Below are 25,604 nucleotides of genomic sequence, written 5' to 3'. Positions count from 1 at the left end.
CATTAGTCTTAACCAGGTGTGATTTTCTTTATAGAAGATACCTTGGTAGGACTACAGTGGAGGCGAATAAACCAGTGAAGCTTAGAAAGGCCACGGCCCTTCTTCGGATGGTAGTGATGAGTTGAAAGACTCATTAATCAACAAGCAAGTCACAGGTGTGATGGCTTTCCTGCAAAGTGCCAACAGACTGTGAAAGTCACATCCAACACATGAAACTGTTAAACTAGACACATCTATAAACATTCTTAAACTTTTTTTCTTCCGCTTTTAGTTGAAAAAATACAACCCTGCAACGTTTTAACTATTGACTTTTAAAAATTAAAAAAAAAAAAAAAAATCTCTTTTGCAAGGGACACTGTTTTTGTTTAAAACAGAAGGAAAAACAGGTACTGTTTTAGTTGTTGCTCATTTTAATATAAGTGCATTTAAGCACACAGTTTTGATTTGGAATGATAAATTTATATGGTTGTTGTACTTGTGAAATGTGAACAAAAGCTTCAACAGAAAAAATTAATACAGAGACTTTATGCATGTAAATGAAAGACCATTTTCTTCACAATTTTCCAGTCCGTTCTTCTAGTACAAAAAATATCTGGAACAAAAAACTTAGTTATTCTGTAGTGCTGTACTGTAGACAGGAAGTCCTAAAGTCCTAAAATATGTAGAGGATAGGATTCAGAATCTCTTATTTAATCAACTAGGCCTGGATTTTGCACCTGCACTAATGGGAGAAAAACATAATAAGAAGCTAAAGAATGAAATCTCTGTACACTTTTTCCACATCATTCTTCCTTAAACTCTGTGTATGCCACGGAATGAAGAAAAGTCAAGTAGGAGGTCTTATAGTGCCCCATTAATTTTTCTCCCCCAGATTATCCTTAAATTGAAATACTCACTGAAAATAAAAAATAATTTTACTCTGACAAAGAGCAATGAATATGAATTTGCTTGGATTTGCTAATTCCGTGGTCTCCCTAATTCTCATTTTTTTCCAAATATGGATGCTCAGGATAATAAAAATATTTATTTACAGTGTGAAGCAGATGAGAAGGTGTCCCCCACCTTTAAAAAAGAAAAATAAAATAATCTGGTCTTGATTTTCATATATGAAATTAACTTTACTTTGCAGTCCACGTTCTCCATGTCTTATGTCTGGATCACCGGTTGCAAAGTTATTTTGGTCTAATTCCAGTTAAATCCATGGAACTGAATAAAGTGTAATGCTTGCAGGTTCAGTGATAGCATAATGCACACAAAAGACAAAAAAAAAAGGTGCTGCATATATTGATGATGTAATAAGGTATTATAATAGTGGTATATCAAAATCATATCTGCTTTGTCTTTACAAGGCTCTGTGAACAGATCTTAGACTGTATCTGTCTTTAAGATATATCTGTATCAGATTTTAATTTGATTACTCAACACAGTGCTACTCTGTTATTGGAAAACTTGTTAAACTATGTAATACCGTCATGTCACGTCACCCATTTTAGAAAGAGTGGTTGTAATTCCATTCTAATGGTAGTATTTTTTAAAACAGATGGTCCCTGTTGGGACTAGGGAAAAATGTATTTTTTTCCAAATTTGACCAAAGATTATTACCTCTATTTGTTCCCATTAACTTCCTGTTGTTGCTTTAGCTCAGTAATTAAATACCCCCTCAAAAAAAGCCCTTCACAATAATATAGAAATGATCCCTTTAACTGTATTAATAAAGATGGTGACAGCTGATTTTAAATGCAACCAAACTCTTCCCACTAAAGTGTTAATGAAATTAGCAATAAAAAAGTATAATGATTTCTCTTGGGATAATTACATGGGTAATTTAACAGCACATTTGGATAAAAACTGAAAGCATTTCTATGATATATAGTTAAACCTCAGTAAATGGTATATAGAAAATCAAAAGCTTTCTTATTGTCTTTCAAGTACAAAAGAAATCTTTAAAAATGTTAAATAGTAGCACCTCTTAAAAAGTAAGTTTTCTTTCATTTCCCTCATGTTTTTGACATCACATTATTTATTGTTTCATATGGAATGACTGTCAGATCATTCTATAGCATTTAATGTATTTCGTCTCAGAATAAGATGCATAAAGCCAATTGTTCTGTTGCGTAGCTCATGGTGAATAAATGGGTGTTGTGTAAAAAAATCGGATGCAGTATTTTCAGAATTTTAGCAATAAACAGGAACAGCATTTGAATGCTAAATATATGACTTTGGAAAAGAAATAAATGCCAATATTGTGTTTAAAAAGAAAGAAACTACAGTTTGTAATGTAAGATGATTTTTTTTCATTAATATAGAAATACAATATTCAAGATCTTTCTTGATCTTGGTTTTCAGATGATGTGACTGCCCCATATGCTAATCTTGTCAAGCTAATCTTGTAGATGTCCTTTAGTTCCTATTTTGTTGTTAGAAAAGGGACTTTTCTCTGGGATGTCTCAGCTTCACCTATTGCAGTTCACAGATGGAAAATAGTTCTCTAGTAGGCCAGACCCTATTTACTGCTTTTGTGAGGTCACAGTCAGCACCTTAAGCTCATCTGGAGACCAAGGGTCCTTTGTGGTAATCGCAAGTTGTCTGATAAGCATACGCTCAGTTCATTAGGTGAACTGATGTTTGCTCAAGTGTCAATTTTCTAGTTGTTTTGTATTATAGCCATGAGCTGGAATGTGTTCATCAGCTCACTTTTTCCACAATACCCCAAGGGGGTTTCAGAGAAACAAGCAGAAGCTCCCTATATGGAATAAGTCATAAATATGACTCAGGCTAAGAACAGGCTCATTATTTGTAGACCCAGCCCCATCTACACACAATTACAATTAGTTGAAGCATCAACCTACGTTAAAAAAAAGACAAGCAAAAGATGCAAGATCACACATCTTTCAAATATAAATAGCCAGTGCCAACAGCAAATCTGTCTCTCCTTTTGTTCATCACCTCCAAAAAATTCCATGTATGCACTGAAGATTAGCAATAACAGAATGACATTGTATGGGAGCCCAAACTTGAGGCCTCTCTAGGAAAAGGAGTAAGTACAACTGCTGTTAGACACCAAAAAATCAAAAGCACTCCTGAAAATGGAAGTAGTAGACTTATAAAGAAAAGTTCTGTTCAAGAACAAGTTCTGTTCAATATCTGCAAACAGCTTAATGGTATAACAGGGACTTAATATAGGTGACACACAATAGTAATTCCCCTAGACATTTGTTCCTTAAGTGTCATAAAGAGATCATGGACCTATTTCTGTGTAAACTTCAAACCCAAATTGTCATAGATCAAGGTGACATGAGATTAAGTCATTTTAAAATTTAGCTCAAAGATCATTTTCCACTACTGTGCCCAAACCAGAATGACTTAATACTAACCAGTCTCAGTTAGCCAGCTTCAGGCCATAACTTTCTGAACAAGAAAAAATCACTGACAATCAGTTGGTAAAGGGTACCTATTCCTTTTTTCTTACCAACCACAAGAAGCAGTGGGCTGAGAACAAGATTTGTGTGACTATTTTCACAGTTCTAGTGTCTTCACTGTTGTTAAACATTTCTAACAGAAAATTAACAAATTATGAGGAGCTTATTCTGTCAAGATCATGCCTTAATTTATTTTACAGCAGTGTAAAGGAATTGCTCTAATGCTTTTAGAAATATGAACATTGTCAAATTTTTGTTTACTTTATTGATTCTTAGAGCACTGATGACTGAGTTACTTTTGCGGAAACTATTCTCTTTATACCATGATCTTTTAAGTGTTTCATCAATTTAATTCTTTTTGCAAGTGGTTTCCAAGCCCTATTTAAAAAAATAAATGAAAAAATAATCTTAAAACAACAACAACAACAAACTATTAGTCTCTTTAAGCATCATGTTACACTCAGAATCAAGAGAATATCGTGAGCTGGATATTCTTGATGATAATAAGGGTCATCAAGTCCAACTGCTGGCTCCTCACAGCACCGCCCACAAAATCAAACCTTATGTTTGAGAGCATTTTCCAGACTTTTCTAAAACTCTGGCAGGCTTGGTGCCATGACCACAGCCCCGGGGAGCCTGTCCCAGTGCTCAACCACCCTCTGGGTGCAGAACCTTCCCCTAACCCCCAGCCTGACCCTCCCCTGTCCCAGCTCTGTGCAGTTCCCTCGGGTCCTGTCGCTGTCCCCAGAGAGCAGAGCTCAGCACCTGCCCCTCCGCTCCCCTCGTGAGGGAGCTGCAGGCCGCCATGAGGCCTGCCCTCAGCTTGCTCTGCTCTGGGCTGAACAAATCCAGGGACCTCAGCCACTCCGCATATGTCTTGCCCTCCAGACCCATCACCATCTTTGTTGCCCTTCTTTGGACACTCTTATGTCTTATGTCTATGTCCTTCTTATCTTGTGGCAACCAAAACTGCACACTGATGACTTAAGGTAAGGCCACACCAGTGCAGAGCAGAGTGGGACAGTTCATTCCCTCAGCCAGCTGGCAGTGCTGTGCCTGATGCATCCCAGGATATGGTTGGCCCTTTTGGCTGGGCACGCTGTTGACTCATTTTCAACTTGCTGTCAACCAGAACTGCCAAATCTCTTTCTACAGGGCTGCTGTCCAGCCTCTCATCCCCAAGTCTGTACACATATCTGGGATTGCTCCATCCCAGGTGCAAAATCCAGCCCTTGCCCTTATTAGACTTCATATTGTTGGCGACTGTCCAGCACTCTAATTTCTAAAGATCTCTCTGCAAGACCTTTCTTTTTTTCCTCTTGCAGTGTGTGTAATTACATGAAAGTAAAGTACTATTGCTAGATCTCATCTCCTTTAATTTTAATTTCAGCTTCTTGTATATAATTCAATTATAATATCAACAACTTTTCCTGTTCATTCTGTACAACTGATTCTTCCACAAAATAACCCCTGAAAGTGTTGATATTTTATTTGCAGACATTTTACAACAATGTTATTGGACCATTTTACATGAAAACACCTAAAACCATCCTAAGTATCATCCCTGTAGATTTTGTTTCTTCCTCAGTCCGAGTCTTTTATACAGTCAGTATCCTTCTTGGTAAGTCTGGATTTCTCATGATAGCCCTAGGATGCATGTATTCTAAAAGTCTAGAACGTCTGTCCATACAGCTTTAACAAGAATGGTTTTGCTTGTGAAATTTATTTTTATCACTCTGTGTTCATCTTTGCAATATAATCAGTCCATTTTATGTAGTGTATGTATATGTGAGTATTCCACCTCCCATCAATACACATGATTCCATTATGATTCTTCAGTATTTTTAATATCAGTGGAATCTCCTTTTTTCTTCTCTGAGTATGTATAGATGTTTGTTGAACATGGAGAGCTGGCTGCTTTGGTTTTCAGTTCTATTTTTATATTACTCCTGAATTTTACATTGCTGACTCTACAGCCCCTACCATCAAATATATGTTTTTTCTTTTCGTGTTAACAGTCTCATCTACTGTGATTTGGAGATAATTATTTATTTATTTTTGTAACGGTCTTTCCATGACATTTTCTTCTGTATTTTGTTAATTTTGTCAAATTTATTTTTTCACTTTAATCTGTCTTTGCTGTCACAGGCGGAATTTTCTTACATGGGAATTAATGAACGATTAATCTTTTTATTCCATACTAAACCATAATTCTGAAACAGCTTATTCATATCCTTAATCTAATGAGTTGTCTCTGTGAATTCAATACAATAACTTGAATTCAACATGTTAATATAGATTACATGTTTGCAGTTCTGGGGTTTGAAGAGGAGACTACTTAGAATTAGCGGGGTTTTTTGGCCATCTAGTCATCTTGTGGTTGCATTTCTGTCATCTGCAAACAACTGTTTGCCTGCAGCACAGTATTTTGCCTGTATCTTGTCCACGTAAGTATACTAAAAATAGATGCTGCAGTAATTTTAATTCAAAATTGAATGATAGCTTCTGTGGGGGCCTATTGGATATTTTGAGTGTTCAGTGCTCTTCTGTTCTGTAAAATAAGTGAGTTATACAGTGAATTATACCATTAATATCCATTAGTCTACTCAGTCCCATGCACAGTTTTGAGATATGATTTCTTCAAACTGATTCAGTTATAATTTATTAGACATTATTCTTCAATGTCATCAACACATGCTACATATCTGTTCATGTGAGGACTATCAGGTGCCCATACAAGATTCTGTGTTACAAGCTCCAGAACAGCAAAGTATTAAAGGGGGCATTTGTCATGAGTAAATATCAAAGTAAATGTTCTGTTGACTTTTAAAAATAAAAAACACAGCATGTTTAATATTACACATTGAATCTTTTGGTTACTATATCAACTGTTGTTCTGGAATGCTAATTATTAGAACAAGTGAAAATTTGAGTTTAAACAGCATATTAGTTCTACCCAGTGGACTAAGAATTAGTAGAGGTTTTATATAGTGGATGTCAAATATTCCTGTGGAATATTGTAAGGAAGGAATTAGAAACATTTTTCCTTAATGTAAGGAAGGAATTAGAAACATTTTTTCCTACTGCACTGAAAAAAAAAAAAAAAAAGGAAAACAAAACAAAACAAAACAAAAAACAAACAAACTTGAGAAAAGGGACGAGGACTTGAAGCTCATTCTTCTGTTGCTTAAAATAATGTTTATTGCAATGATAAACAAAAGACTGAAACATGTAGAACAAGCTTTGGTATAACTAACTTAATTTTAAAAGAGCTGGAGAGTTATAGAGAATGTACACCCTGTGAACTGGTTATGTTTTTCTTTAATGACATTTTCTCAGCATCAGATAAAAACATAAAAATGAAGCTTTTTTATCTTCTGTAGCAAACTTGTCAAGTTCTCAGTGGCATCTTTTAATTGTGAAAGCCATAGGTATGCTTCAACTCTCCTACGTTATGCATTTATATCAAGATCTTTGGATGCTTATTTTTCTCTATAGTTTTAAATGTGTGGGAGCATTTGATCAGTATCCTTTTTATATTCAAAATGAGCCAGCTTCTGTCTCAAAAGTGTCTTATTGTCATGATGTCACTGCATCTCAAGATTTGTGACCTTTTGCTCCATATGGATTCATGGTAGACCACGTTGCGTTTTTGCAGACTAGATTGCTTTTGTCCCCCCGCTAGGGGGTATCAAAGCCTTTTGGACTAAAGTTTTACATGCTAGTAAGTTTGCAAATAAATAAATAAATGAAATAAAAATTATATACTAAAATAACCCAACAACAACTGAAAGCACCCAACAATGAAACAAACCTAAAGTTTATGTATAATAAGGACCGCCAGATGTCGCAAAGACATCATTGATGAACTGTTTTTTTATCCAAAATGTGGCACTTATATGAGGAATAGTAGTATTGTGTTTAAGAGTTGCAGAGGCCATAACAGGTCAGTGAAATGTCCTTCAAACATTTGATTTTTACGTTTGAGAATAGGCCAAGATGAAAAGATAACCACATATCTGACATTGACATTACTACCATTTAGACAACCGATGCAATTGCCTTAGTGAGTGAGATCAATCAGGCCTTTATTACTTTGAAAACCACATAAAAGATTTAGTTGTGTTTTATTTTTTTCTTTAAAAATGAAGGTTCTGAACCTCATCAGATCACCAATTTCTAAATATAAAATTATTAAAATATGTATATAATTTTTTATTTTCTCCCTATTCTTTTAAAAGTTGACTACAGGAAACATTAAAAAGAATAACAAGTAGTCTTGAAAAAATTTGAGCTGAGTTGAACAGTATGCATAAATTGGCAGTTTAACAAGTAGAACTTGGAAACAAGCATTTGATGATTGATTTTTTATTGAGACAGAATGAGAATGATAGTGGATAAAGTGATTTTCCTTATTGAGAGAAAATATAGTGTTTTTCAACATGTCGTCAGTATGAATGGAAGCCCTGTCAAAAAAACTGAGCAACACATAATATCTTTTAAAAGGTAAATTAACATAAGTATATCACTTAGTTTATGGATCAAATTTTACACTTGTCAGTTTTATTCATAATGTCATAAAGTTTATATTGTAAAGATAGTGTTATTACCTTTGTTATGTCCTGGAAAAGCCTAATATTAACTGAGTTCATTGTAGAATTTAAAGTATATTCAGCTAAAGAAATGCCAGTGCAGAAAATTAAGTCCAAAATATGTATTCATGTGCAGATCTTAGTCAAATCCCTAGTAATTTTAAGTACTTGAAATACATTATTCAACAAGTAACCTGCTGTATGTTTGCGTTTAATGGGCTCTGCCTGAGTATACAGAAGCTGTCAAGATAAAATATGGAACATGCATCATTCTAATTCAATTATGATTCTTCTTAAAAAATAAAATAAACGTGTGTCCATGTGGGTTAATGGTGTACATGGAAATGTGCAGTTTTTATTGCTATGATTGGATATGAATTTGTTTTGTATGATTCTTGATAATTTCTCTGTTGTTTAGGTATATGTATACACATGCCACGTACACAACATGAAAACGTAAAAATATTTTAAATCGAATGTTGAAGATGTTCAAAATGTTAATTCAATTTACACTGAATGCATGTATGTATTTGCACATACAGGCATTTGTGCTTCCCCATGTTGCATGTTAAAAAAAAAAAAAAAAAAAAAAGTGATATAGTTATGCATATATGCACATGCCTAATTGTTATTAAGGAGGTTAAATAGGACCCAGACATTCTTCTAGCTCCAAACATAATGCTTGTTGAGAACTGATGTGTGGAAGCAAGCACACCTTCATCTCTAATTATGATTTCCTTGATGACTGTAGAGTTCTTAACTTAATAGTTGCGTAATATTCCACAGACTAAATTCCTTAACTCTATCTTTGAAATCTTCACATAGCAGTTGTGTTTTTGTTTTTTTTTTGGTCATGGGTTTATAAATGGAGATGGATTTTTATATACACATGTTTGTGTACTATGCTTATGAGTTACACACATATGGAATACTTTGTGTTTTGTTCTAAGACTTTATGTATATTTAACCTTTAATTTAACTAGCAGGTTGTAAGATTTCCATAAAAAATAGATGAGCTTTGAACTCAGTGAATGTTATTGGTGTAGCACAATCAATCATTTCTAAAGGTTAATGGTGTTAAAAACAATGAGAACATATGTCTTATTTTTAATACTGTTATATTAGTAAAGTTATTTAGCACAGATAAGGAATTTGTGTCCTGTCCTTTGTGTTAAATTGGGATTTACAGTTTTGAATAGCAGATTATGGATTTTATTACCAAAGTTGAAGAAAGAAAAAGACAAATAAGTATTTATATAAACTTTCTTACTATGAATAAGATAATTGGTGGTATGCTAGCTATGGCATCTCTCTAGAGCTAAATTAATCTGGAAAGTATTACATTCTTTTTGAAATGTTTTTACTTCTCTCTGTCCTGTTCTGCTGTCTTTTAATAAAATATGACTTATATAGGTGTTATCCTAATTACATCATACACACAATTTCTGAATGAAATAAAAACTCAGTATTTGAATGACAGTGTGACGGGGGGCACGGGATTTCAAATGGTAAAAACCTGCTGAGGTAACAAAGACTGAATTTATCCCTATGTTGCATAGCTTCCTGATCATATCTTTAAACCTGATAGTAACAAAGAATATTTATTTGTTGCCAAGCTATTGTAGGATTTATTCCTGAACACAAATCCCAATTATCAAGAAAATTGCATCGTCTTTATCTCACAGAAGGGTATACTGCATCATAGCATATTTGGTTATTTGGTACTATAATATTGTTACCTTGCTTGAAACACATGGTCTCTCTTGATATACAAGAAAAAAACTGAATCCATTTCAATAAATTAATAGGGATGAGAATCCCAATCCATCGTTCTTTTCAGAGGTTCACATACATTGTAATGAAATGCATTAGGAGTTTTCTTCACTTGAAATCCAAATGAGACCCATTTTGGCTCACACCCTTGACAGTCTCTTTTATAAGCACTGCTGTCTCCTGTTCATGTGTGGGCTTAGTAAAATGCTTCCTTTGTAAGATGCACAGAGACAATATAATGCCATGAAAGACGAAGGTGTCAAAACACAAAGTTAGAGGCAATCTAATCAATGCCTCCTGATTTAGCCTTTGAAGGCTCTCTTCATTAAAACTCTTTAATTGTGAGGCTTATCTTGAGGTAGAGCTGTTACTTAATATTTTTCAGTGTCATTCTTTGGACAGTCATTTGTACCTTTTAAATGTAATTTCAATATTCATTGTTTAGTAAATTGGATGCCTTGTTAGCAATAGTGGTGGTATGAATGACTTGCATTCAAGTGATTGAAGGTAATAGTGTATAAATGGTTGGTTCTCTCCTCCTGAAATTTAATGTGTTTTATTTCTCTGTATGTCATTATAAAATATATGTTTTTCATTGTAGGTCTTTTTATTTTTATGTATAGGAATGCAGGTTAGAATATTTTAAAATTATGAATAGAAAGACTGCTATCTGATTTTTTTTTGAACTTTAAAAATGAATTGCATTCAATACAAACATCATGTAACTGGTGAAAAATGTGATCTCAGATTATATTATTCTTCACAATGTTCTGAAAAGATACAAGATGAAAAAAATGATGGGATACAGGCCTTTACTTCACAAATGATCGTAAAGTTGGTAGTGGTTGCTAGAAAGCAACTTCTTGAAAGTGGTTGAAAACAAAGTGTGTCTGAAAGCACATAATTTGGAAAATGCTTTTAAAAGAAATAGTTACTTTCCATCTGAAAACTGCCAACATAAAAATAAATGAATGCCTACAATACAAGTCATCTTTTGTTCATGAGCCAGATGACATATTTTGTTTTTTAAAAAAATCCATATATATGTATAGTTTCTCTGTGTATGTGGTGAATTGTAGTACCGTGTGTATATGCATGCACAGCATGTAAGTTATATATCAGTAAATGCATTTTCATATTATAGTATTTGCTCATAGCCTTATTAAGAATTTGAAAGATTTACTGAAAAATAAAAATTGCATATTTTTACAATCTCTCATAAAACTACATCTATTTAATATCTGAAATATCTGGGAAGTTAAAACATCTGATGTTTCCATCATAATTATTAATAATAGAAATAATTTTAACATGTAAAAATGCAAAAAGACTATAAAATTTATTTGTAAAAGTCTTTGAAAATGGAAAAAGAATTGAGGCAACTTTGACCTGATTTTTAAATGACTAGTGTGGTGAGTACAGCTGCTCTAGCTTAGTAATTATTTGTGATAGGTTGTTTTTGAGTCCCATATGTATAGGAGCTCCAGGCCCAACTACCTCATTTGCTGGCACACAAACTGATTCTTCCAGGTGCTGAAAATTAAATTTTAATATATTATTTAAATATTAAGAGAATTACAGTTTCAGTAATTTTACTGCTACAGCTGGAGTGCAAAGTGTGGCTATGCACTATAGAGGTGGTTGTATAGTCTACCAGAAAGAAAATTCCCATTGGTTTTAAATACTTTCAAGGAAGTAAATGTTTGATACAAAGATAAGAACGTATATTTGTTATGTAGTATGTTTTTAAAATATTGTGAGGCTCTTGACCTATTTATAGAGTAAGTTTTTGAAATGTTACACTGCAATTTATATGAATTCATATTACAACATAAAGACAATTTAAAGAAATACTAATGAAAAACTTAGTTATCCCTCTGCTGAGTAAGACAACGGTTCCAGAAAGCTGCCAAGCAGATGGTTAACCTAAAGCACGTATTTAATTACGTTGATACGAAGTTAATATATTTTCTGGATTAAAGTTCAAGCATGGGACTTTAGTGCATTTAATCACATGCATAAATGCTCTGCTGAATTGGGGATCTCAACCCTATTTCAGGGTTTAAGAAAACTGTTTGGAGCTACCTGTCTGGTTTACGCCAATTTTTTACCTTGAAAACATTTATAAAGGCTATCATAAAAAGGTAAGGCAAGTTTTAGGTTATTTGTGAAGATACAATTGCACAGAACTGGCAATGCCATGCAATGAAATATATTTTTAATTTCAATATTTTTTTCTGATTCTTATCCCTTGTATTTCATCCTTTCAGCATACTTTTAACTAGTCTAGGAATGATCAGCAAGGTTCAGGTTCAAATGTGTCAAATGTGTATTTAGCAGGAATATAATGTACCTCTGATGGGTTTTTGCTTGTTTGTTTGCTTTTGTTTTCTTTTCTTTGTTTTCTTTCCTATTTTAAAACATTATTACTAAATGTGAATCTGTTCTGGAAAAAAAAAAAACAAAAAAAAAAAAACCACTGCTATTCTACATGGATTAACAGCTAACTGGCTAAAGATTGAAGGATGTTATCTCCCGCAGTTCTGTGGTCTTCTAATAAATATTGCAATCCAGAATCTTTTTACTATGACATCAATTAATTAATTAATTAATTGATTAATTGATTTTCAGTATGCATCCGTAGAAATCAGTGGCTCATTGGAATAACTTCAGGCTTGTACAAGCTTCTGTCTTACCCAGTGAACTTTTATTTTTATGTGCTGTCAGCAATCTACACTCAGTGCCATTAAATTTCTTTCCTAACTGCCCAAATTCAGGTATGAATTTAAGTTCTCCACTGATCTCTTTTTGTAAAAATAAACAAATAAATAAATAAATAAAATCGTAAAACTCTTTCTTTTTTTTTTTTTTTTTAACTACTTTATATTGATTCATTTTAATAGTGAATGGATCTTTTATTCCATTGTAACAAGATCATCACCCCAGCTCTTGTCCCAAGTCTACCTCACTAAATCCATTAATGTTTGGATTATTTCAGAAAAATTTGGAATTTTTCTGAAAATAAGATAGGCTGTATTGACTTAGCACAAGGTCTTGCTTAAGGCAAAAGTTATAGCAACTTTTAAAACACATTCTAATCTTCATAAAATCATTTTGGAAAGAAGTAAATTGCCATGCTTTTATCTTAATTATGGAGTTGAATTTCACGATGAGTAGTTCATAGTTCTTATAACTGTAATAATCTTCTACTATTTTTAATAGTTATGGAATTTCTTCAGTTTGAAATCTCAAGATGGAACTGATTTAAAACAAAACACCAATATAAAATTATACAAATTAAGTCCAGAAAAGAGAATCATCACCACATGTCCTATAATGTTATACTAGCTATTAATCTGAATTTCTCCATCTAGCCACTGCCTTACGTATTTTTCAAATACCGTCCTGTGTTTTATACATGCTGTTTTTATTTTTACTTTTACTATGATTTAAATATTTTTGTATATGCTAAATTAAAACATAGATATGTTTGGTTTGCAACAAATAGCTTTAATTAACTAATCGGCAATATTATTCATAGGTTACATAAAGACTGCTGTTAATACAGAACCAGTCTCTACTCTTCCATCCTATTTGAAGTAACTTTGAAGCATAATGAACTATTTCTGTAAATAGTTAACATAATGTATTTTTGAATAGTTCTTTTGGCTTCCATAAGGTATTTCTTCCCCCTACTGAGAGATTCATATTCTTGTAAAGGAGGATTTTGTGATTCAGATTTACAGTGTGTGTGTGTGTGTATATATATATATGCAGTCCGTATATTCATTAAATAAATTTTGATCTCATGTTGCAATTTAGATGTGTTAGTAATATCACTGTTGGATTCTGCACCATGACAAAATACATTTATCTGATTTCAAGATTAGACTGTTAAGGGCTGTGTTTATAACAAGGCCTGGGGGGATGTGGACCCCTTTGTGTTACCTGATGGGTTATTCCCCGGTACTGTGATTGGGAAGTCTCACTTGTCGCACATCTCTCTGGTTGTCTCCAGCCCTCGTGATAGCTCTGACCACTATCCAATCACATGGCTATGCCCTGCAATTTGATGAACCCTGCTAATGAAGATAAAATTGATTACATTTTCTCTTACGTATTGTTAACTATTATTAATATTTACATTGACTAGTAATTACTTGTCTTATTGGGTTCTCTGTTATAAGTGATGCATGGAAAGATAGCTATGTCAGCTATTGCCTCGTGTTACTTGATGTTGTGGAAAATACCATTCTGCTGAGGTAAAGCAACCTTTATTTTATTAAAAATACAGAATCTATATTCAAAACTATCAACAGACTATGTATTTCTATGTATAGCAGTAAAAAAAAAAAAAAAGATAAAAAGATAAAATTCACTATTATAAAAAGTATAATGCTAGAAACTTCTCAAACAAGAACCACTTTATTAAATTGAAACAAAGTAATTTATAGTGTCATTTCCATCTCTTTTTAAGGCAATAAAGTAAAAAAATAGCTACATTAGGAATCTGTCTTAAGAACTGAAAAAATGCATTATATAAGCAAATCCAGAGCCTAGTTTTGTAATCTCACCATTAGAAGACAGCAGACTGGTAAAGCAGAATGCTCTGATCTTAAATGGACCTTCACAATGGCCTAGGACATTGCTTTCCCTTGATTTAAAGGAGCCATTCCCAGACAGAAAGCATGAACCTAATGAAAACAATGACAAAATTTGAATAAAGCCATGATTTACTCTTGGGTGACAAATTTTTACATTTGAAGGATGGTAAAATTCTTTAATGCTGTAGTGCACATTTAAGATGTACAAAATTCCTTGCATGTTACATGAACAAAGGGTAGAGTGACAATTAAGAAATATATGAACAGTTTTCTCCTACTCGCTTGCTTTTACAGCAGCATCTTGAGAATGTAAATCTATACATAAGACTCATTCATAATACCGTGGAAGAGGATTCTTAAATTTTTCTTCTCTACATTGTTACTCATTCTGTGTGATTATGACCCTGAAACTTCTTGAAACTATCTTCCCCTTACAAGGACTGCAGATAGGTTATGTTTTAAGTACTTCACCTGAAATCTACAGCATATCTTAGGGAATTGTCAGATTTTAACATTTAACTGATTTTTCCTGAATGCTGAGATATAAGGGATTGACCCTTCAAGACAGAACAAGTCTAATTGGCAGTAGCATAAAAGATGATAATATCAATGGATTTCAATGTAGTATAATTATATGTTGAAGCAGAACCCTGAAACTCTATTACTGCACATTGACAGGCAGTATCTGAAAAGCCAAAGTCAGAAAGCCAATTTCCAGGGAAAATAATAGTAGACAGATTAATACAAAATATGTATTTTAATTACAAATCATCATAGCCTAATCATCAGGTCTTCTCTCTCTCTTCTTCTTTTTTTTTTTTTTTCTTTTTTTTTTTTTCACTGCTAGATATTTTCATTGTTTCCATCTATTTCAAATGAGGTTTTAGTAAGAACTAAAATCTTGGCATTCTCAGATCGTAAGGGCCTACAAAACTTATGTTCAACATCTCTCCTTTTTTCATGCTCAGTAATTAAAAATGGCTATGGGCATTCTTTATCCTTTGAGATTTACCAACTGCTATAGCATTTGTAGAATGATTTCTTCACCTGCTTTTATATGGAATAACCAAATATCGGAGCAGCTTGAAGTACTTAAAAAAAAAAAAAGTTTACCTCTAGGCTTCTCATCTTCAACACATAGAAGGCGATATCACTATTCTACCATTCAATTAATTTTGAAATCCTAAGAACAAAAGTCATTAATAAGTCTTTTGTCATGGATAAAAAAAGAGAGATTCCTTTTTAGTATTTGTATGTCATCATGCCAGACCTAGAAAATTAGCCTAATTTATTATTTAAAACACTGGTGGGATTCCTAATTGCATTCATCATTAGATATGACACGTTTAGAACTGAGAACCATATCCAGTGAGAATTTTCCAGTTTGAATTTTGAAATAAAAATATTTTTCAAGCGATCCCTAGCTATTGCTTGTTACTATGGCAACAGCCCTATTTGTCTGAGAGCTCTGCCCGCTGCCAATGAGAGCGCGAGTAGCGTCAACTAAACATACGAATACATCAAAGACAAATTCATATGCTCAATCTGATCAGCTCAATTAATGTAAGAACAGAAGCTGAAGGGGGTTAAAAGAGGGCATCCATTCAGGATAGATGAAGCCCCTTTTAGCAGAATATATACGCCGGCCTTTTGGGGGAGGAATTTAGCACACTGTCAAAAACATTATCAGAAAAGGAAAGTACTAGGCCTCCTACACCTAACAGATATGAAGCTGTCAGACAAAGAATAGCACTATTCATTAAATGACACTTATTTTCTCCCACTTTACAAGAATACAGTGAACAAAACAAGCAGGGGAGCAGCTGAGAGAGACACTTTTTTCTTTTCCTAGTGATGACAGACATGCAGCAATTATGGTGATAACTAAGGAATACTAAACAAGAAGCCAGGCTCCATTCTGTTTATCACCTAAAATTTTATGTTACTAAATTTGCATGCGACTCTTGTTTTGTTTTATTATTTATGTCTAGGACAAATTAGATCCTTTTGTTTTTAACATGGTGCTTTCAGTTTGGTGAAGAACGCTGCTAAACTATACACATTCTCTTGTGTTTCTTGCTAAATGGCCATATCAAGTTGAAGTGCTTTTGAAGTAAGAGAGTTTCAAAGCACAACAAAACTGCTGTTATTTGGGGGACGGGAGGGGGGAGAGAGGTATGTTGGGGGGAGAAGGAGCATTAGCGTAATGACTGGGATTGTGTATTAGGTCTGCTGTAAATTAGTTACAAGATGGTGAAAACTTCTGCTAATTTTTGCCTTGACTTTCAAAATATGGTAGGGATTTATTATTTATTTTTATTATTATTTATACAGTCATATAAAGTTTTAGGTGTTACTTAAGTTGATGTGTTTTGCAGCAGGTGGAAGTGAGAAGGAAGTCCCACAAGGTTGCTAGCTTTTAAGAATCTTATACTTAAGCCATGATGATCTGATTTAAGGCCTATTATCAATAGTCTGCTACTTTTATCTGCATGATCTTGGCCTGATTGATACTGACTTTGTAGCCATGTACTCCATAATACGCTGTCAGGAAATGCTGACAGCTGCAATGAAAGAACAATAAATGTGGGGCAGCAGTAATGTAAAGGTCCAGCCAGGCTGTATGAAAACTGATAGCTACGATATTGGCTCCTATGTTACCACACATATCAGTCCCTTTGAGGATTTCTTGGTGAGTGAATTAAAATGGTCTCTTGATACATAGAAGGAGGGTGGGGGGAAGGCCTTCCCTTAAAAAAAAAACTGCAGATTGCTGAAACCTTGTATTAAAGTCTATGTGTAGACATAAACCTACTTAAATATATATCTATACACATAAAATATCAAGAAAGACTCCTTCCCTGAAAAATGATGGAACAAAAATTGCTGCAGGTATTTATATACTGGTATACATCAGTAGATAATATGACCAAATTTAATATGATAGGTTAAGCTTGTTCGTAGTACATTTTTTTCTAGTACTCCAGCTAAGTTTTTGAGGATTTTCCTTGATTGTTACATGTGTTAATTATAATGCAACAAGAAATTTACAGTTTACAGTATAATTAAATTCACATGTCTTTGTGTTACAACTGTGTTATAACTGTTATTCTAAGACAATTCATAATGATTTGAACTGGGCCTTGATTTTACCTGGAGCCTGTGGCATACTGAGTTCGGTGCTTTTTATTTCATCTTGTAAACAAGCATAGATATATGTCTATTAAACAAAATAAGATCGTAGAATGAAAATAAACTAAATCTAAATCTGTTTCTGTGCTTTTGGTTTGTAGCATTTTTGTGGTGTCAAACACTTCAAAAAACTGTAGGCCAAACAACAATATCTATCTTGTCAAGGAACAGGAAGTGTGTTTTCTTGCATTCTCTGCCCTCCCTACCACATAAATAATACCCAGGTGTCACATAAGTAAATAAAAGCAAATACTTACATTTTTGTTTATTTTATTGGTTAAAAAGATGTACCAGCACTCCAGCAAGTTTAAATCCCATTTCTGTGAAACATAAAAAATAGATTCCTGGCCTCAAAGAATTCATAGTTGCTGTTAAAATTAGCTATTCTGGCAAGGATTGTGTAAAAGATCCGCAGTTCTTTAGAGATGTAGTTAGTTATTTTAATATCTTTTTTCTCTAGTTAGGCTTTAAAAAGCATCTCTTTAAAAAAAAAAAAAAAGTGTTTTGTAATGTCTTACTGATAATGCTAATACATCTGTCCATCTGTGAAAGAAAAAAAAAAAAAAAAATTAAAAACAACACCTTTGTTCACGTGCTGTCCTTGATATCAGTCCTCATCTTGATACAGTATATAGAATCAATGTTCCTTTTGCTGTCACTAAGTTCTAACATCCCTCTACATGCTCATGTTCAATAAACTCAGAGATGAATTCACAATGTGCCAATCTGCACTAACTCTTTGCAAGAACTCTTCTAGTTTGCTGGGAATTATTTATATTTTTAATTTTTGTTTTTGTTTTCTCCAGCAGTCTTGCACTTAGTGTTCACAGGAGAAAATATGCATATTTGATGTTATTGTGGGATAGTTTGTGTGCTGCTGTTGACGTCCTGAGTTTATGACACACCGCTTTCTAGTGTAGAGAAAGTCAGAGTTGTGACTTTATGGAAATCTTCATTATAAACATCATAAAGTATAGGACTTGCAGTGTAATGGTATATAGTATTTACATACTGGTGGCATGTAAAGATACTTTATGTGGTGATGTGCAAGAAGTCCAAAGGAAGAATTAGAATATAGAGTACTTCCAAGAATACCTACAAATACATAGTCTGTTGATCAATGAAACCATAGGGCCAACTCTCTCTATCCTCAATCATGAAATTGGGTTCTTTGTCTATAGTGTGATTAGTTGAATAAGGAAGGCAAATGAAATCATTTGACTTAAATGCTGCAATGGTGGTCTTTCTTATACATTCAGATAATCAGTATGCAGCATTCAACTTTCTAAAACAATAAGCTGCTTTTATATTACTGTCATTTGGAAAAGTGTATGCTCCTACTAGACCTTTCCTTTTCTGTAGGTATGGGTTAAAATGTCCTAACTCCATAATTTTAAAAAATAAAAAAATAAAAAGGAAAAAAAAAAATCAGTTCTAGCCTGATACCTTGCACAATATGCCTGGAATCAGCCTGAAGCAAATTTTAACATTCACATTATAACCCTCTGAAAGTAGGGATGTATAATGGGAACACTGACAGACCCTGAATGACACTTAGGTTGACAGACAGTAGCACCACTAGGCACCCATAATTAGATCTTTTGTGCGCTTGCAGTTAGCTAAAAAATGCTCCCTAGTTTATTAGAAAAACTATTTCAAAATTAATCATCAAAAGGTAAGTTGTGTACTGATGATGGAAATAAAAAGAAATGTAAAAAAATTGTTCTTTTGAATTCATTGTGACAACATCTTTTACAATTTTATTTAAAGATACCCAACTAACTAAAGAATTTGTTCAAAAATATCCACCTGACAAAACTCATCGATATAATGAATTTACTTTGTGGAACATGGCCTTTACTTTTTTTTCATGAATAGATGATACTCATTATAGGTTATTGTGGAGTTTATTGTATGCCAAATGGTTAGCTTACTGAAATGCATGTGCATAGCTTTTACATAACTAGTTATGATACTTTGGGCTTCTTTAACTTCCCGAATATTTCCATGTTTAGACAAATTTGCAATGAAATGCGTATTAAGTGAAACCTTATATTAGATATACCTTAATATACCTTAAAATACCTTATAATATACCTTAAAATACCTTATATGAGATAAGGTATTTTGTACATAGCACTATGAATCCATAATGTTGTTGTATTCTTAAAAATAAAAAAGCTTCTATAATATCTTAATTTTCATTACTCTTACTCTAGAACAAAAATTCAGACCATGATAATCTGCATTTGGATAGGAAGAAGAGACAAAGTTTCGAATTTTTCTGCTCATGTTGTTTGTTTGTTTGTTTGTTTTTTTATAGGGCTCACAATTTTAAAGAGACAGTTAAAGTGCTATCTGAAAATAACAAGTCAAACAGAAATCGGTGCTTTGAATTTCTGTATTGTGCAGAAGGAATTAAGTAAAAAATTGGTTTTGTAGAATGATCAAAATTAATAATAGGACTAGAAAGTAGTTTGATGCATATAAGATGCAATGATATAAACTTATTGCACACTGGAGGTCACCCTTGCTACTCCAAATTTTTTTATGTTTTTGTAAAAAAAAAAAATAATAATAAATGCAGCCTGTATCTTTTACTGTGCACACTGATCTTTTTAAAATAACTTTAAGCAATAAAACAAGTATATGCTTAAGATTTTGTTAACTCCTTAATTGGTTAAACAGTATGCATTATAGGTATAAACCTTTGGAAAAAGTTTTCAGTGTGTGTATTTATCTCCAGTCCCATGGGGATTCTGTATCTGCATTGAAACCCCTGCTACTGGCAATTACTTTTATCACTCTCTAGGAAAGCTAGTTTAAATCTAGTAGTGTTATATATCTAGCTAAATTGTCATTACTTGGCTAGATTACCATGAAGACCCACCCATAGCTGTATAGAACTATTAAATTACCATCAAAATAACTGTTATGTCCTTAGATATGTATAATTAAATGTTTTATTCAGTTGATGAGCAAAGTGCAAGTTTTACACTTGATTAGCATAAGAACAGAGCTAAAAGGTCTTGAGAAATCCATCCACTGTAGCCATAGGAGTCTCAAAGGAGATTTTTAAAATGAAATCAATATCCTTATGTTTTCATTCTTTTCCATGTCAGAAATCTTTCTGACACATCAGGATGCAAGTGTTCTCCAGTTTGAAGCCAGGGTCTTAAGCTGAGAACCTATATTCTACATGAGTTGGAAAAAAAATATTAATATATTCTTTTCATCACTCTTATGAGAGATGGGTTTATCACTCATAGAAAAAACTAAATTCATGGAGTGTCCAGTTTGCTTATTTCTAACAAATCCAATACAAATATTTGTTTCTACAGCATTGTATGCTACCATCCATTATGGGAGATATGACAGTTAATGAACACTAATTGAGAAAGCCCAATAAACTTTGTGAAATGTTTTGGTGCTGCCTCACTTTGGAGAGTGAGACACATTCAGGCTAAGATAAAGTCAGATTCCTCCACAATCCCACTGTGGAACCTGTTAGCTGAAAGTGTGTAGTACAATATGGGAAAACCTGCCTGGCCATACAAACACAGGAACTCATGTGCATCGGTACCAATATCTCATCTCTAGCAGAATCACATTCCAGTGGCTGACAGCTGTGATAAATTTTGTGGTTAGCTGTGATTTAACCATTGTGAGGTTTGGGATTATAACCTGGGATCTGAAGCTTGCTGGACTGTGCTTATGACCAGGAGTAACTGGCTTTGTTCAGAGAGACATCTGCAGCTCTATGAGTATTGTGTTTTGATATTTGAAATTAGTTCTGCCAGGGAAAAATATTTATCATGATAAAAGATATATTGGAAATATATGCTTGTGTTTTGGAAAATGTATTTTACTGGAAACTCTTGTGGTTTTTTGGTAGAGCCATATTAGTCAAGTGTTGGTTTCTTTGTTGCTTTTTGCCTTCCCTTAAGCATCAGCTTAGGCTGGAAACTCTCTGAGAAGTAGCTGTTGCTATCCTGTCCAAGCGATTTAGCAGCTCCCCCAGTGCCTGTTATGTGATAGCTGCTATGAGTAGTGTGTAGCACTGTTCCACTCTGGGGTTTTAAAGTGTCAGAGAGAGTAGATGATAGCTTCCATTGACTTTTCTGAGTCCCTGGGAGAACTAGCCAAGAACAAAATATTCACTGCTCCCTTCTTACCCTCAAACCCTTGAAAGATTTTTTCTCTTGCTGTTCAGGAAGAGTGGAAAACTAGGATTCTACCAGTGCCACCCATCAGCATTCACTAGACTGCAATCCAAATTTGAAAAAATACATACCCTCAAATAAGTTCTAGTGCAAACAAAACATGTCTTATAAATTAATGTACAATAAAGACAGTCATTTGTCTTTCCTAGCACATGTTAGCTCAGGATCCTGTGGACTTTCCAGCTGGGGATATTTAATCTCTCAACACCTGTCATCCAGACTTTTCATGCTGTTCTCCATGATGCTTCCAGTTTTCAATAGAGTCTGTGTGAAGGGATATGTAAGAGCTGTATATCTCAGTTTTGTGCTCTTCCTTAATGCAGGGTAAATCCTAGATGGGATCTTACTATTCACCTTCACTGGGAGGCCTAAACTGAGAAAATGAGGCCAAAGATTCAAATAGACCCAAAGTATTGATTTGCTCTTTATTTGAAATAGAGGAAACAATTACTTCAAACCACTCTGTTTAAAAATATACACAGGAATGCAGAATCTAAAGTGTTAGTATGTTGGGTAATTCTTATAGCAGTCAAGATCTACCTGATGTCCAACGCCTCTTCTTTGTTTTTCAAACTATAGTTTATATCACTTGCAAAAATGACATTTCTGGCATACCATCCTAATTTTTTATGGTTTCTGAAGTGATTATTTGATGGTTTCAATTGTATTTTCTTATCAAAGTGTTTTTCTCTACCATATTCAGATAGTGCTTTACTAGTTACTAGATGATGCTTAGGGATAGCAGTGCTGAACACTAAAGAGCATGATTGGTATAATAGTAGCAAATCCTTACTGAGCTTCCCTTACTGAGCTTCAAGTCCCACCTCCATACCTGAGACCCTACAACTACCAGTATCCAGTGGGAAAGCCATCACTGTTGGACAGGACAATGACAAACAGTAAGAATAAACTCAGGAAAAATATGCAACCCGCTCTCCTTAACATATTTAGCCAAGAACTAAAAGTAAACAAAACCAGTAGCTGTGGCAGGAACCACAAGCATGCAATAAAATGATTTTAAGACTTTTTAAAGACTTTTAATACTTTTTTTTTTTTTTTTTTTTTACATTCTACTAACCCACCATAAATCACTGTTACTCTTCAGTAATATACATATTTCTTTTGCAGGACAAAACTGGTCCTGATTTGTGGCTTATGTGCTACTGTAAAACACTGTAAACATGATTACAGTAATGAGGTAAATTCTTACTATGAATTTATTCTGTTGGGATGGAACAATGAAGTCACAATTCTGAAAGAGGCCTGTAAATGTTATGTAATATTATTATCATCAATTAGTAAAAGATGCCTTTCCAGTAGCTTCAGCTGAGCAGATAATGAAGAGGTGGAAGGTGGGAGGAGAATTTGTCATTGACTGAGAAACAGGAATGCACTCCTTCCCAGCAGTTCCCCAAACAAGGACTTTCTTTTATATTCTGGCAGCAAGCCAATATGAGCAAGTCAGGCTTTCCAGCTGCCAATTAAAGCAGTCCAGTCCATTTCCTTGCCAAAATGAAGTAGTGGCCCAGTAAAATTATTCACAGTTTCTTCGGGAGAGTACTAGTGCATTGAGAATGATTTTATTTCTTAAACCTACAGGGAAAAAGAAAGAAAGAAAGAAAGAAAGAAAGAAAGAAAGAAAGAAAGAAAGAAAGAAAGAAAGAAAGAAAGAAAGAAAGAAAGAAAGAAAGAAAGAAAGAAAGAAAGAAAGAAAGAAAGAAAGAAAGAAAGAAAGAAAGAAAGAAAGAAAGAAAGAAAGAAAGAAAGAAAGAAAGAAAGAAAGAAAGAAAGAAAGAAAGAAAATCAAGTCATACTAAAAACAAAATGAATTATGCAACAAAAAAAAAAATCAAAACCATCTAATTATATTGTTTTCAAGAAATACAATCGAGCTCTATTCTCACAAAAGGCAATATATATACATAATTAGTAAAAAATTAGAGAAGTTAAAGGACCAGTATTATGCCCTTAGTATTGGAAAATAAGTCAGAATTTAGTTGGTTTAGATTTCCAGAAAAAGTGGAAAGATGAAAATAAAAATTGTTAATATTCCATGATATATGACATGATCTCTCATATTAAGAAAGCTTCTGAGATGCTTCTGAGATGCTTTGTAAATGGGACTTACATGACAGCAAATAATTATTGTAGAATCAAAGTATCATAGAATGTCTATAATGGTTGGAAAGAACCTTAAAGACCATCTAATTCCAACGCCCCCGACATGAGCAGGAACACCTCTCACCAGATCTGTTTGCTCAAAAACTCACAGTTCAGTTCAATATTGGGTCTGAGTTTTTATGGTAATGTAAAAAATTAAAATTTAAAGGGATGATACATGTTTCTTTTGGTACATGTCACTTTAAGATTCATAGCACATATAAAATCCATGGATGACATCAAGTCCATACATTTAGTTCCTTCTAATTAAGATGAAAAATCCTTAGCCAATATCGGAGTTATTTCCAGTCTTTATAGCACATAAATTCCTCAGTGATAAATTGTTGTAAGTAAAAATGCTAATTCCCTTATAACAGAATGGAGCTAGTCAATGAATTTGTCATGAGGAAAGCTCTAATAATAAGTAGCAAATGTTGAAATACTTTGGATTTTTTATTTATTTATTTATTTATTTGAACAAAGAAGCTTGTAAGGGAGAGGTAGCAAGAATGGTTAATAATGAAGGAAGTGGATTTAATTACTACCCAGACTGTGTGGTGACCTATGTGTTATTTGGCAGGAGAGTGGACACATGAAAATATGAAGAAATTAAGCATGAATGGAATCCTATTGTCATTCAAACCAGCTAATTGTATCAAATGAATCAAAAATGCTAAATATTTTATACTGCTAATTTTATTCAATATGCAAATAAACCAATTGTGCAGTCTATTACAGGTAATGTTTAGGTTAATCTGTCTCTAAATTTTACTGAGCACGTGTTATCAGAACTTAATGGTTTCTTTCATTTTTCACAATATTTTACATTTATCCAGAACATCAGGACTGACTGCAAACCAAAAATATGTAAATTTAAGAAAAAATTAAGGCAGTACATTTTAGTTATATGTTTTTGGTCTTTTATGAGGCAGATTTTTCTTATTGTGAGTGACTCTAGTGTAAAGTAAAAGCTTCTGTTCCAGATAAGCTTCTGTTCAAGCTTCTGTTCAGGATTACTAAGTATCCTGATTATCTGAAGCTTCTCTTTGGAAACATTCCTTATTTTTGACATTATTTTTTTTTTTCTAAATTTCAATTTTTATAAACTTCCATTAGTGTGGAAACTTTATTTCCTAGTAAAAGTAGGCCTTTATGTGAAAATTAATGAGATTCAAGTTCTGTATGTATAAGCTGAGGATATGTATTTGAAGCCCAAACCAGAAAGTTTTTGTACACCATCAGTCTGTGAAGCTAGAAAGTATTTCTTCTCTCATTCTGTCATTCAATGCATGTGCATTGGAATACCTAAATATTTTTAATGTTCTTGTCATTTTGTTGTGTTTTTGTTTGGTTGGTTGGTTGGATTTTTATTTGTTTTAAAACATACAAGGCTCTGTACATCTAGCAAGAGCAAGAAATATGTACAAGTAAAAGTAGTTTTTTACATACAGAAGCGTATATAGGCATACATATTAATCATAAAAATACAGTATCATAAAAATGCACACAGAATTGAACATAATTCTTGGAGTGATGGGATTTCTGATAATCTTTAGCCACTGTGGGAAGGCATTTCGTAGTCTCAGACTATCCCCAAGAAGGCTTTTTTCCCTTTTGTGAGAGTTTCTTTAGGTCAGAAGA

At 33.4% G+C, this 25,604-nt stretch overlaps 1 protein-coding gene across 8 annotated transcripts in view; it reads left to right on the top strand.

Moving 5' to 3' along the window:
- The window catches only part of KIAA0825 (KIAA0825 ortholog), a 252,026-nt gene that overhangs the window by 145,118 nt on the left and 81,304 nt on the right, over positions 1-25,604 (top strand). Inside the window, exon 20 of one of the 8 annotated variants that reach the window (XM_068667707.1) lies at positions 35-23,610. The exons of the other annotated variants lie outside the window; for them this stretch is intronic. Coding sequence (XP_068523808.1) covers positions 35-125 — 91 coding nt within the window. The 3' untranslated portion in view covers positions 126-23,610. Of the gene's footprint in view, positions 1-34; positions 23,611-25,604 lie in introns of those variants that run through there. 8 annotated transcript variants of the gene reach the window in all.

This window comes from Anas acuta, chromosome Z (genome assembly GCF_963932015.1).
Source record: "Anas acuta chromosome Z, bAnaAcu1.1, whole genome shotgun sequence".
Classification (NCBI taxonomy): domain Eukaryota; kingdom Metazoa; phylum Chordata; class Aves; order Anseriformes; family Anatidae; genus Anas; species Anas acuta.
The sequence above is the reverse complement of the archived record's forward strand: the minus strand, read 5'-3'. Positions and strand labels throughout refer to the sequence as shown.